This window comes from Pyrgilauda ruficollis, unplaced genomic scaffold (genome assembly GCF_017590135.1).
Source record: "Pyrgilauda ruficollis isolate IOZ18807 unplaced genomic scaffold, ASM1759013v1 scaffold13, whole genome shotgun sequence".
Taxonomy (NCBI): domain Eukaryota; kingdom Metazoa; phylum Chordata; class Aves; order Passeriformes; family Passeridae; genus Pyrgilauda; species Pyrgilauda ruficollis.
The window spans coordinates 1754405-1767889 of NW_024511432.1; the positions used below are offsets into that span (position 1 = coordinate 1754405).

General features: G+C 43.5%; 1 protein-coding gene and 1 long non-coding RNA gene across 4 annotated transcripts in view; one reads left to right on the forward strand and one right to left on the reverse strand.

Annotated features, from left to right (window-relative positions):
- LOC121348876 lies at positions 1 to 10683 on the reverse strand. The gene is made up of 3 exons (XR_005954428.1): positions 10581 to 10683; positions 4259 to 4432; positions 1 to 359 (listed from the first exon to the last, which is right to left on the reverse strand). It is a non-coding gene; the product is annotated as an uncharacterized LOC121348876 (long non-coding RNA).
- The window catches only part of MEAK7 (MTOR associated protein, eak-7 homolog), a 14351-nt gene continuing 11492 nt past the window's right edge, over positions 10627 to 13485 (forward strand). For 2 of the 3 annotated variants that reach the window (XM_041458843.1, XM_041458842.1), the window contains exons 1-3: positions 10627 to 10824; positions 11053 to 11167; positions 12275 to 12451. In XM_041458843.1, the coding sequence (XP_041314777.1) occupies positions 12284 to 12451 (168 nt within the window). In that variant the 5' untranslated portion in view covers positions 10627 to 10824; positions 11053 to 11167; positions 12275 to 12283. The remainder of the gene's footprint in view (positions 10825 to 11052; positions 11168 to 12274; positions 12452 to 13485) is intronic. The other variant, XM_041458841.1, reaches the window with a different exon arrangement.

A 13485-nucleotide genomic window follows, 5' to 3' on the forward strand; every position in this document is an offset into this window, starting at 1 on the left:
TGGCATTTCTCAGGGCTTTTCTGACATTTAAGTATCATCCAGGTATTTAATGATAAGAAGAGAAAAAGAATAGGAAAGGGAAATGTACATTAGCATGAAAGATTAAGGGACATGAATATGTATAGCACACACACAAGAATAAAAAGCTGGTATACAATGGGATGCCACAGAGCAGAGTGGGAGGGCTTCTGTTCATTAAGTGTTGATACAGTGGATTTAAATAAAATTGAATAAAATCCAGTTTAAATGCCAGGATTAAAAGCCTTGAAGACCAGGCAGGGAACAGAATGGATTTTTGTCCCTCAGAGGTCAGATCAATGCCTGACCGACAGCAGCTGCAGATGGTCGGCAGCAGAAGCCTGCAAAAAATAAAAAATTAAATGGTTAGATCAGGTCTGCTGATTCTTTTTAATCCCATTCTTTGCTGTTCCTGTAACATAATATTTATCTCTAGTACAAAAAAAACCAAACCTATCACAGGTGTCTTAACAGAGCTGGTATCTTATTAATTTGCATCGTGTTTCAAATCACCTTAGCCTCTACATGCATAATCCTAAAACAGCAGTATTCAATTCTACAAGAGTAATTGATACTTCAGCAAGGAGATTGTAAATTCACCCGCTGAGAAAAGCAAACAAACAAATAAATGACAGCTCATCAATTTATTTGAAGTCACGAGCAAATCTTCACTGGAGATAGCACTGCACAGCTTATTATCAGCCTGCTGTTAATGTAGGGCTCCCTGCTTTGAGATTATTTAAGGATGACTAACTCATGTTACATTTATTTCCTCTAAACTTGCTCTGGGCTATATGAAAAGCAGGAATCAATTAATTATTTGCAGGACCATTCAGACAGCACTACAAACAAAATTTAAGCTTTCAACACAATGCTTTTGTGGAGGCAATATCACATGAAGTTGTACCACAAGAAATGAAAAAACCTAGAAAGGTAAATATTAATTTTCAATGGGTTATAAAACCACTGAAGCATTGTAAATGCGAGAGCAATTTAGATGGAAACATTGATATCTGAAAAATTAAAAGTGCAGATGGAATTGCATAGATTTCATTGTTTTCAGTCATGTCTGCTTTCTTCACCACTCATAATTAATATTCACAGAATGCAAAACCTTTCTTAAGAGCCATCCTACTGCCTCAGGATCAGTATTTTTTCAGCAGATGACTCACATTTTAATCCCTTGCATGTCATGGTGGGGCACAGAAAAGGAGGGTGCTTATATTGTCTCTAGTTGGCTGCACAGCTGAAATGGGGCTGCTGTGACTTCATTGTCCCCAAGGGACTCGGCATGGGCAGCATGTTTTAGTCATGACAGAAGGCAAAACCTGTGCGTGGTTATTTAAGGCAATCACTGAATCACTTTTGTGTTGTGCCTGGTATTGGTTCACTCCTAACTGCTCTTGGCTTTCAGCAATAATCTCACTTTACCCTGAGATGTGTCAGGGACTGCACAGGTGGGGACAGTGGAGTCACAAGTAGCCTCTAATGTAAATTACAGACAGGTTACAGTGGAGTGGGTAAAACATCCTGAATGAAATACTCCTGCCTTCTGTCTTAATGGAGAATACCTGACCTACTCCTGGATTTCTGCTTCCAAGATGGGCTGGAATCTCCAGCACTTGGATTAGACCCTGGGAGCAATCCCTTACTTGTTTAAGGAATAGGTAGATGACTTATCAAGCTGCTGCCAGCTAAAATGAGATTATAATGCCATAATACAATGATACCTTAAACACTGTGGTATTAATGCCTTTTACCCACATAAATTAAGAAAACTCTGCAGGAAGTAAAAGAGAGAAGTTTCATCTGAAAGCTGAGTGGACAGCACATTTGAAGGTCCTTATAGCTCAAAAGGATGCAGGTACATTTTGCTTCTCTGCAGGGAAAAGGAACCAAGACCTCTCCAGGGATTTTCTGAGGAGTTTGCAAAAAAGGCCTTTCTATCATTTTAGAAGAGCAATTACTAAACCACTTCAGCCATGGAGTACCAGCAGCTGTCTATCTTCATTTTTCCTGAAAATATTAAAAGTACAAAATCCACTGGAAAGCTCCTTGCAGAGTAGCTGTGGATTATTTATGGTGCCTTTACTACCCATGGTCTCCAATGCACTGTTCCACATTGAAGGAATATGCCTTAGCCATGAATGATCTGTGAGACAGACAGTCCTAGCAGTTCAGTACTGAAAACAGGATGTCTTGAGGGAAAAAATAGAGCTGGTGAGAGTGTATTTCAAATAATAAAGTGCATTCGGTACTAATTAATCTGTAAAGTGACAATATGAACAGACTGGCTGGATCCTCTTTGTCTGGTTATTTTGCTGTGTGCCAACACAGAGCTATTCAGGGATACCAGAGCAGTTTGTTAAGTACATGACTCGGTGGTATATGACTAAAATTTCCTGGAATTACACATGCACTTGACTTTTCATGTACAAAAAAATCTGACTCAAACCTATGCTAGGTAACAGTGCCATTCTTCTCGTGCATTTCTCACTTGTGTTTCAAAAAGCTGGCTGAAGTTTCTGGCTTCAAGTCTGCAGATTTTCCTCCAAGACAACCATTTTGTTTGCCCATTCCATTGCTACTGGAAGGGGACATCAAGTCTTCCCCACCCGAGATGAAGTAAGGGGAAGAAATAGTCTCAAAAATCAGACCTGTTGTCATGGAAACCAGAACAAGGATTTACGAGGCCAAAATGGATGCATTTATAAATCAGAGACGAGGAAAATCCTACCCTTTTATAAAAACACGTTAAGTGGAAAATGTCTTTATCATGGGAAGTCAGATATTTACTAGCTCAACAAATGCTGCAGTGTAAAGCAGTATGTGAGTAAATATTTTTTTCTGTAATACAACATGATCTCATCAGCACCAGTGGTTCATGCATTTGAGAGAAAGGCAGTAGTAGCCATAGAAACAGCCTGCTCTTCCTGAGTGGCAGAAGGTATCGTGTGACACCCACTTTTCGTGGTGGCCTCACACTCTGCCAGATTTGTGGCTGCTTTTGAGTGTGAGGGGGTTTTTGATGCACTGGAACCAGTTTTATTCTGTGCAGCTCCACAGCTTGGCATTGCTTACGAGAGGAGGTACCTAAGGGAGGGAGATTCTTCCTGCAGGATGGGAATAAAGGGTGGCTCCAGGGGTGCTTGTAGAAACAAAGCTGTTACTTTTCCTCCCTGTGTTATTAGAAAGCATTTTGCTACAGCACTGCAATAAAATCAGGGCCATTACACCATGTACTCTTGCAATATTTGTGTGGAGAGATGTACAAGTGAACAACAAACCTGCCTGAAGCCATAGAGCAAGGCAAGGACAGACCTTGGGCCAAAAAAAAGAGGTTTTTTTCATTTTTCAATCCTAACCATTCACACAAAGCATTTCACCACTTCACCTTCTTTTCCCACCTTGAATCTCCCCCACATCAGCTGCCAGCACAGAGCCCTATCTAAAGGCAGAGCTTGGCTTGGACTGTGATCTCCTGTGACATATTTTCAGTTTAGTGCTGGAAATCGCTGCTTTAAACTGCAACTTGAGCCCTGTCTGGGGACACAGGCTCTGAGTCACCTCTAGCAGCAGGCGATTTACAGGCAGCCCTTCAAAGCTGTCCCAGCTCACTGCTATTATCTTGATCTCACTGGTACCTTCCTCAGTACAAAAACACAGGTTATCCTCTTGCTTGTTTGCACTGCCTAATCAGGCCCAAGCTGTAAAGAGCCAGACTGACCTTTAACAGCTCTTTGTACTGGAGAGAAGAGTTTTAAGACTGCTTGTTGATAATGAAGGTTTGACTCTCTTGTGATAAAGTACAACTTGAAAACAGAAAACACAGAAAGCTGCTGCTCTGCTCTGGAGAGCATCTGTGGGGGACACATCTGCCACACGTGTTTTATGAAGGTACTGGAGTACCCACACATGGAATAAACACTGAGATGGAAGCAGTTTATTGCCTTAACTTCCTCCCACAGGTCATGGCTCCATCAGGCAGTGCAGCTGGATCACACAGAAGCTGCTGGATCACACAAGAAGCTGCTCTAGAACCAGGCTTTTATAGCCCAGAGTTTTGAAAAAAAACCAACCTGGAACTAACTGGAGTAATTTGGCAATGCTGCGATGTACAAGGACATGACTGCATACTATATACTATATATATATATATATATATACACACACATACACCCCTGGGAAAGGCATGAGGCAGGAACAGCTTCCTCTCCCACACTTTGATTTGGTGTCTCACCTTTTCCTGGATACTCTTGGAGCAGAGATCTCAGCACTGAGCAGTCAGCAACAACTGGGCGCTCCCACAACCTGCACTGTGTGTGTTTTGGGCAATAACCATCCCATCGTGGGCTCTGGGTCACTCTGTGAAAGGTAACCAAAGGCTTTGGACTCTGAGAGACACACTCCACACCTGGACAGAAATATGGGAAGCAGTCAAAAAGATGAGTTACGGTGGAAAATAAACTGTGCTGCACAAACAACAAGAACAAAGAAAGAATGAATAAATCAAATCCAGCCCAGGTGGAAAGGAAGAAGCTGCGTGGGAAAAGGAGCTGCACGTAACAAAGCAGGGCAATGCCACTTGTACAAACCCCTGAAACTGCAAGAAATGTACTTGTTTACTCAATGGCTCTTGACATCACAAGCCACAATCACGTTTCCTCACTTATTTTCAAAACTTAAGGGTTTTCCATACAACAGAGGACAAAACACTGGTTTCTTGTTACATGGTGGGTGTCAATATTGCACACTGCCAAGAAACACAGCTGCCCTGCTGAAAAAGCCTTCCCTCACAAATCTGGGATGTTTCAAGGGGTTTTCTCCCACTGTTTGGAGAAAGAGTCTGCATGCATTAAAGAGGTGAACAAGAGTGAAAATGAGTTCAGGAATGTTACCAGAACTTTCCCATCTCATACTCAAACACGTTTTTGTTTGCTACACTCAGTGCTCTAAAATTGTTTGATGTTTTTCACTGTGTTTGCACCTCATTGTTTCTGATGGCGATGGCACTTCCAGGGTTTGGGGTCGGCAGACCAAACAGTCTGACCCCAAGGACACAACCGTGATAACACCCTGTGAGGTGATCCACGCTCACAAACAGAACAAAAAGTCTGGGCCACAGTGTTACCTTGTGTAGTGCTGCCCACATTACAATTGAAATAGATGGAATTAAGCTGTGTTCTGAGGAAATGAGGAAATGAGACCTTCTGTTTCCATCTGCATCCTCTGCTTTCCATCCTGCAGTACTATATATGGAAACAGCTAAAGTTATATATTTTCTACAGAAGACTTCCTCATTGGAGAAAATACCCTCAACAAATTCTAAAACTCCTTCATAGAAAGCAGCCTGTAAATGAAAAAAAAAAAAAAAAAAACAAACACAAAAAAACCCAAAAACCCCACAAACAAACAAACAACAAAATTAAACCAACCAAACAAAAAAAAAAGAAGCAAACCCAAAGACTGTTGATATTCAGAATTCTACCATTTGACTCCTTTACTCAGTTACAGCCTTGCTGTACTTCTCTACAGTTTTCACTAAACACAGATTACAAACCTTTGCAAATAAAACAAAAGAGTTGAGTAATGCAGTAAGTAACCTGGAATTTAATTCAAACTAGGCCTGGGCTAAGCAGAAAATAAACAAAAGGGGCTGTGTAGGGTTTCTCAGCATCAGAAGTTGCATATTTGGTGGAAAAGGTTCTCTTGTTAAGGACTGTTTGCCTTGTTAAATTTGTTTTGGTTTATATTTATGTTATCCCACCTGTAAGTACATTTTCTAAAATACTGCATGTTCTAACCTCTACCCATAACCACAGAATCAGAGAACGGTTTGGAGGTGACCTTAACCACCACCTAGTTCCAACCCAAATAATCAGATTCATCTGTTCACTGCACCCTTTCTCCTTTTATAGAAGAGTTGGTTGCCAGCAGGCAGAGGGGTTTGTAAAGGGAAGTACAAAGACTTGCAAAACCCAAACTTCCTTTGTGACTACCTAAGGACTCAGTTTCGGTGAGAATCAGACTTTCTTTTACCCTTATATGGCAATCCCACAAAAACACGAAAGCAAATCAGGTGTGAAGCTGTGAAGTTACAGCTCCTACAGCAGCCAGTTACAGGCAGAGCTGAACAACACGGATATAAAAGGGCATCAGGGATAGGTTCGGGCTATACCTTTTAAAGTCAAAGGGATTTTGTGCTGAGGTCACCCTACAGATGATCAGTGGGCTGAGCCTACAACTGGTTTCATCAAATACCATTATTGCAGGATTTCACTGTGACTGCAGATGGCTTGTGAAACTTCATGTGTCCATCAAAACAGGAAACACTGAGCCTAGTGGCATTAAAAGAAGTGAAATGACTTCTGTGTTCACTAGACCCTGAAACATGGAAAGGGTCTTTTATAATTTAACTCTTTTAACTCAAGTGTGACCTCTTTTGCAAAGGGCAGAGTTCTGCAACATAATGTAACTGAAATGCTGAGTAATAACTGGGAAGTGAAAAGCATCAGCCGTGTTTCCTTCACGTGACTTACAGCAGCGCTTATCTACACTCCAGCCTGCAAGAGGCTTCAAACTGAATGGCTTATTTTGACCTATAGTCCCAATCTCTCTTTCCCAGGAGGTGAGCATACCCCCAAAACAGCCTGCTGAAAAGTGCCTCCGGTGTGATATCACCATTTTTGGAGTTCTCAGATGCCTGTGGCTGAGAGGGCTGGAGTTCTGCTCATTGCATGTGTGAGTGCAGCTAATTATAAGCTCTGGAGCAGAAATCCTGTCTCTGTCTGCACAGTCTTTGGCACAGCAGGGTCCCTTTCTCAGCTGGCCTTCAGTGAGAACTCAGTGCGAGGTATGAATCATATCAAAGGTGAATCAGAACGATTCTGAGTCACTGACACCAGAGAGTAACAACTTTAGCATATGGATACAAGACTAATGAGCTGCAAAATTTCTCTGATCCAACTCAAGAGAGGAGAAAAAATAATTTTGAAGAAACTAAAAGATAACTGAGGTACAACAGATGTGCTTGATATAAACACACAGCTGCTTAGCTCATCATTTATATTCTATTTTGTTATCATGAAATAATTATTTTAACTGAAGGAGACTTACCTGAACTGAGAGACCTGAACTGAAATGAGGATTACCTGGAACTAAGATCATCTAAATTTTCTGTGGTCTTGGCAAGCTAATAAAACCAAACCTATTCATTTTATTAAAGTCAAAAGTATATAGCCTTTTAAATAAATAGTTTGGGGCTTAGTGGTTTTGATTTTTTCACTCTGCAATTAAACACACGTCTAACACCAGTTCACAAAATTAGCCACAATTGCTTAAAGAACCTTCTTGTGTGTTTTTCCTCTTTTTTATACACCAGTGTATTCTTGAATGTCCTTAAAAGGCATCTTAGTGTATTCTCTCTTTCTGACTGGCAGAAACAAAGCACTCGAGACACTTCACCAGCTCTGCTGAGTAGCTGAAAATACACATGAGGAAGTGACGACTCATTTAAGGAGAGCTGCGAATTGCTGCCCTTTATGCACCAGGTTTCCAGCTTGACTTTTTACACTCTCGGTGCAAAGAACAGGCGTTGAAAAGGCGGTTAGCCTCTGACCTGGAAATTCCCCCGCAGCAGGAGCATAATCTGTGCGATTTAGTGTGAGAGTCTTGGGGCTTTAAGAGCTGGTGACCCTGCAGTTTACAGCCTAATGTCACAGGCAAGTGACAAAACTCCATCCAGGAGCAGCAGGAAGCTCGGGATAGATTGATGGCAGGGCAAACAAACCCACAGCTCACAGTCAGCTCTGTCACAAACGGCCAAGGCTTGAACAAGAGGATAAACTGGAGGTAAGCCAGGCCAGGTACCTTTCAGTAGCTTTTGACTGATTTTGAGCTCAGTAGCTGGAGAAAAAGGGTCTTGAAACCATCATTTCTTTGTGAAGATGATACTGGTCAATCAGAATTAGCTGGCTGATTGTCAGTCTCACTGCAAGGTCAGTAAGAATAGAATCTAAAGTCTTGCATGTGAAGCAATACATCCACAGAAACAATAACCTTTAAAAATAAATCAAAGAAGAAAAGTAAACTTGAATGAAAAAACTTCTTTTTTTTTTTTTTTTTTTTTTTTTTTTTTTTTTTTTTTTTTTTTTTTTTTTTTTTTTTTCATTCTGCATGTTTCTCTTTTCTCCTTGGGCATCAGCTGGAAGTTCATTAACACGGTTGGAAACCAAACACACAGTAGACTTTTCCCAGGACCTGCTCATACAAGCTCAGGGAGCAATTTCCACCAAGAACCGAGTTTTGTCCTCACAGTCATACGTGGAGTTAATAGGAAAGGGATGAACTAATTTATTACAGAGGTTTTACCTCTAACACACAGTGTGTAAACGGAGGAATCCAAACCCGCTTGGAGCGGTGCTGAAGCCCGCAGTGTGGGGAACTTCCTAAACATGCGATGCCATCGTGTGGGCAAAGACATCTCCAGCAGTTTCCAGAGGAATGTCATTGAATCCTGGAATGTTTTGAGCTGTTTTGAGTTAAAATGGTCATCTCGACCCTGCTACAGGCAGGGACACCTTCCACTAGCCCAGGTTATATTCACATCATATGAACATGCCATTAATTCCTTAATTTCTACTTGCTATGTCCTGACCCTGCTGAAGGAGCTGGGTAACTCCTATGCCTCTGGTGGTGATCAGAGAGAATCTGAAACAGCATCCACCCTGGAATTCTGGTCAATCTGTTTCTGAGCTGGCAACAGGAAGATTATTCTATGGGTTTTTATGAAATTTTGCACATGTGAAGGTTATAAAAACCACCCCACAATTAAAAAAAAAAAGTGTGGTTTAACTTTATGAAGATTTTTACTCATTCTTGAAAAAGAGCAAAAGAGTGGGAGCTCTGTCATGGTTAGTGCAGACAGAATGACAGGTTGGGTTGTGTTGGAAAGGACCTTAAAGCTCATCTCATACCAACCCCTGCCATGGGCAAGGACACCTTTCACTAGCTCAGGGTGCTACAAGCGCCATCCAATCTGGTCTTGAAAACTTCCAGGGATGGGACATTAATAACTGCTCTGGGAAACTATTTTTTTCCCCCTAAATTCTCTTCTTTTGTACATTTCTGCTTTCTGTTGGAAACACACTGATCAGACTATAATTAAAAGTTAAATGCCAAAGCTGCTAACCTGTTCCATGGTACCTCGTTGCAGAAACACTCACACTATCAGATTTGTGTGAATTTGCCCATCTCAAAGGAGAAGGAGGCTTCACACTGAGCTCAGGCTGCAAGAAAATCAACCAGTCAGACAAAGCATGGACAAAAATGTGTCACTGCTATGAATATGAAGGCCCCGGTGTGCTGCAGTAACCAAAGCCTGTAGCTGAAAGAACAAGGAGAATAATGCAAATGGGGTGAAAAGTTGCCACCTAAAAAAAAAAAAAAAACAAAAACGTGAGTTGTGGGACCAGAGTTTTGCAACCATTGAGATTATAATTTTTCTCCCAAGTCTTCACATGTCTGACTGAAAGCATGGCCAGTCTTTGTCACCTTGCATTTGTCCCTTAGCCCATATACAGCCTTTTTACCTCTTAGTTCAGACCAGCCTGATTTTGCCAGTCAGGAGACAGAAACTGAACCCATTCATTGAGAAATTATTGTGCTTTCCCTCCACTCCCCACTGCCATTGAAACTGACCAGAGCCTGAATTTCACCCTGAAAGTGACCGGCGTGTGTGTATTTACTACACACAGGCACACCCAGCTTCTCCCTGCCCAAAGGCCGTGGCTGTTTCCAGCACAGATCAGGGACAGCAACACCTTCACAAACCGACCTTTCTGGGACCTTCCCAGGATATTTTTTGGGATGAGCTTCAGCACAGGGCACCTGGCACCTGAGCCCTGACAGGAGCTGCGAAGGGTGGTTGCTGTGTCCTAGCTACAGGTCTGAATTTTTGCTTATTTTGAAACCCTTTTTGGGGCCAGGGAGGCTGAGGGAAAAGGGATGCCTCAGGAAAAAGGGTCTCCTCAGGGAGGAGGGTTCCTGGAAAGCAGGGTCTCCTCAGGGAAAAGGTTTTCCTGGAAAAGCAGGGTCTCCTCAGGGAAAAGGGATGCCTCAGGAACAAAAGGGTCTCCTCAGGGAAAAGGGTTCCTGGAAAAGCAGGGTCTCCTCAGGGAGGACAGTTTCCTAAAGGAGAGTCTCTCCAGGGAAAAGGGTCCCCTCAGGGTGGACAGTCCCTTCAAAATGGAGACTTTTCTCAGGGTGGAGGGTTGCCTCAAAAAAAAGGAGGGAAAACTCCGCTCAAAAATGAGGGTTTCCTCAGGGAAAAGCGTTCCCTTCGAGAGAAGGGTCCCCTCAAGGCTGAGGAGCCCCTGATGGAGGCGGGGTGGCCGCGCTCTCGCTGTGTGCGGAGCCCTCAGGCTGCCTCCCCACCGCCTCCACTGCGGGCTGCGGCACCGCCCGCCTGTCCCCTCCGGATCGCGGGGACAACACCGCCGCTCCTCGCTTTCCCTGCCTTCCTCCACCCCTTCCCTGCCTTCCTCCATCCCTTCCCTGCGTACCTCGCTCCGCCCGCTCCTCCTCGTGGCCGAGGGCCGGCCCCGCGCTCCGCCCCGGCCGTGCGGGCGGAGGTGCCGGATGGCGCCGGCCGGGCCTGTGCCGGTGTCACAGCGCGGGGGCCATCGGGGGCTATCGAGGGCCGGGCTCGGGCCGGTGTCACAGCCCGGGGCCCATCGGCGACTACCGAGGGCCGGGCTCGGGCCGGTGTCACAGCCCGGGGCCCATCGGGGCCGGCCCGCCCTGCCGGTAAGCGAGAGGCGGGCGGAGGCTCGCCTCAGTCCCAGCCTCAGCCTCAGCCTCAGCCCCATCCCCATCCTCATCACCGGGATGGGGCGGGGAGCTGTTGCCCTCGGCTGCGGAGGGATGGACAGGGCTGAGCTGAGCTGGGCACACCGGGAATAAACCCTTCAAGGACCCCCCTTCTCCAGCGGTTTGCTGCTTAAATTAACAACGTGTCCTCGGTCTGTTTTTTAGGTTACGGTGGTTTCTATTCACCCCTCGGTGTTTACTGCACGGTCGGCATCTTCCTCAGGCAAACAAGGCTTTAGGGCTGAAGGTGAAGCAGCCACAACCCGGCCTTTTGTCTACGGTAAACAAAGTTAACGACAGAAGTACTGCCTTGGGCTCTACAGTGTGTCCTTCGGAGGTGGCTGAAGGGCTGCGTGATGGGTTCGTGTACAAAAGAGAGTTGTCAGGAAGGACATGGAATTTGAAGAAAAAACCCCTGCAAAATGATGTTTTTGTTCCGTATCTGATATTTTTCATATTGTCACCCCAGGCTTCCCCAGGCAGGTGGGAAGGCTGTTGGCAGTGGCGGCCGTCACTGTGGTCACGGTGGAATTTGGGGTTTCAGGCGCTGTTAGGTCTGTGCTGTGCTGCTCCGAGGAGAAGGGCAGAGCACGTGGCCCAGACAACACTGAAAATCAGTCTGTAATGCAGGTGGCTCCTGGGACATTGAGAGAAATAGCTGTACCACTAAAAGTATAAAACAAACAAAGAAACCCCCAAACCAACCCCCCACCACCAGCTTTAATTCTGTGGGTACCAACTCCCAGTGATTGATTTATTTGTTTTGTATGAATCTGTGTGTTTTTAATGGGTCTTGAGTTGTGTTCCTAAATGTTTTTGTTCCTTTGTTTCAAATTATTTTTATAGTGTGTCCATGAAAAAGCCCACTCTTATGTGATTTTCAGAGACTTTGCAGTGATGATGTTTTAGTACCACATCATATTGGCAAACTTAGGTTCAGTCCATTAATGCACCAGAAAGATGCAGCATAATCAGTCATAACTAATCCATTATCAGACTTTTCCCCTCATGTTAGGGATGTAATCCAGCTGTCAAACTCACGGTCACTTTGTGTAAACTAATTTTACTGTTAGATCATATTGGTTTTTCCATTTGATAGAGACTTGACTGAGGCTAGCATTGGTGGTCAGGGTGGTTTTAGCCAAGAGCTGTCAGACTGTCAGCTTTTAAAGCACAGTTACTGTTCACAGATGTTCTCCAGGTTCATTAAGCCTCGGTGAATACAGAGACTAAACAGTAGCTTTAATAATTTCCTGTAAGGCTGCTAATTTGCTCTTCTTCTAAAGCTTGCACTGGTATGTCAATCTGTTTGATGTGTCTTTCATGGCCCTTGTGATACCTTTCTGTGTTTAATGTTTCTTTTGATTTTTTTTTCTCTTTGCTTCAGGTTGAAAAGATGGGTAATGCTGAAAGCAATGCCTATCAGAATCACCTTTCCAGATTTCTTCCTGAGGAGCAGTCTGACATTGATGGACTATTCGACACCTTATCAGGATCCAGTGGCGCAGCTGGAGCAAAAAATGCCAAAGCTGCAAAGAAAACTGTGACTCTGGCAGCACTACAGGCAAGGCAGTCTGTTACTCATCATATATCTGGGATGTAGTGCATTGAACAGAATTCCAGAAATAACCTATAAAGATAGGGTATTTTTTAAGGATTGCTCATCTCAATTTAATTTTTTTATATTTTGGGGCAGGATGGATATTTAACTTTTTCTTGCAGTTTAACCAGAGTAGTGACTTTCAGGTTTGCATTTATCTCTTAAATTGCACTTTTGAGTCCATTTTCAGCTTTCCTGATTCTGAAGTAAGTTAGGGTGTATGGAAATATTTTCACAGAGACCTGAAAAATGGGAGGAATATTTTTACCTATGGAGTCTGTAGTGTGGGATCATTTACAGATTGTCTTGAGAAGCTGTCACAAAGTCAATTTTTATTTGGTTATGCCTGTCTCCCTTGACATATCACTGTCTCTAATCTCTTCACTTGTACTAAAAGGAGAGAATTCAATTTGACTTGATTAAGCTGTGGCTCCCTGGTTTAGCTAATTAACATGCATTATGCTTCTGATTAACTTTGCATTCATTTTCTAATCAAGAAGAGAGAAAAATGAGTCATTGGGATCCTTAATAACTTCAGCTAGTCAGGAACTAAGTGGCCAAATGAGTGTGGTGGTGAAGTGCAGTTTGATATATATTACACAGATAATGGAGTCAAATTAAAACTCATTGAAGGCAGCAGGTTATTTTGAGGTGTTCAGCAATGCCTGTGCATACAGACCAGCTTCAGCCTTCCTGCAGCCTGGCTGGCTGTGAGCTGTCATCAATTCTTGGAGCACCAAGTTTGGAAATGATGTTTCTGCTGCCTGGTTTTTCAGCAGCAACATCATTTCCAAACTAGTTCATCCAACGTCCTTGGTGCCTGTTAATTGTTTGGGACCTGGCAGAAGTTCTCTTTGTAGCTTTGCCCCAGATCAGTGTGATCTTTGATGAACATTTGCCTTTTCCCTTCCTGCTTTTTTGTTTGCCAGCTTAAATTAAAATCTTTTGGAAGACTTCCTGTAGGTGCAGGGAGAATGGCAGTGGCATTTCTGCCTTGT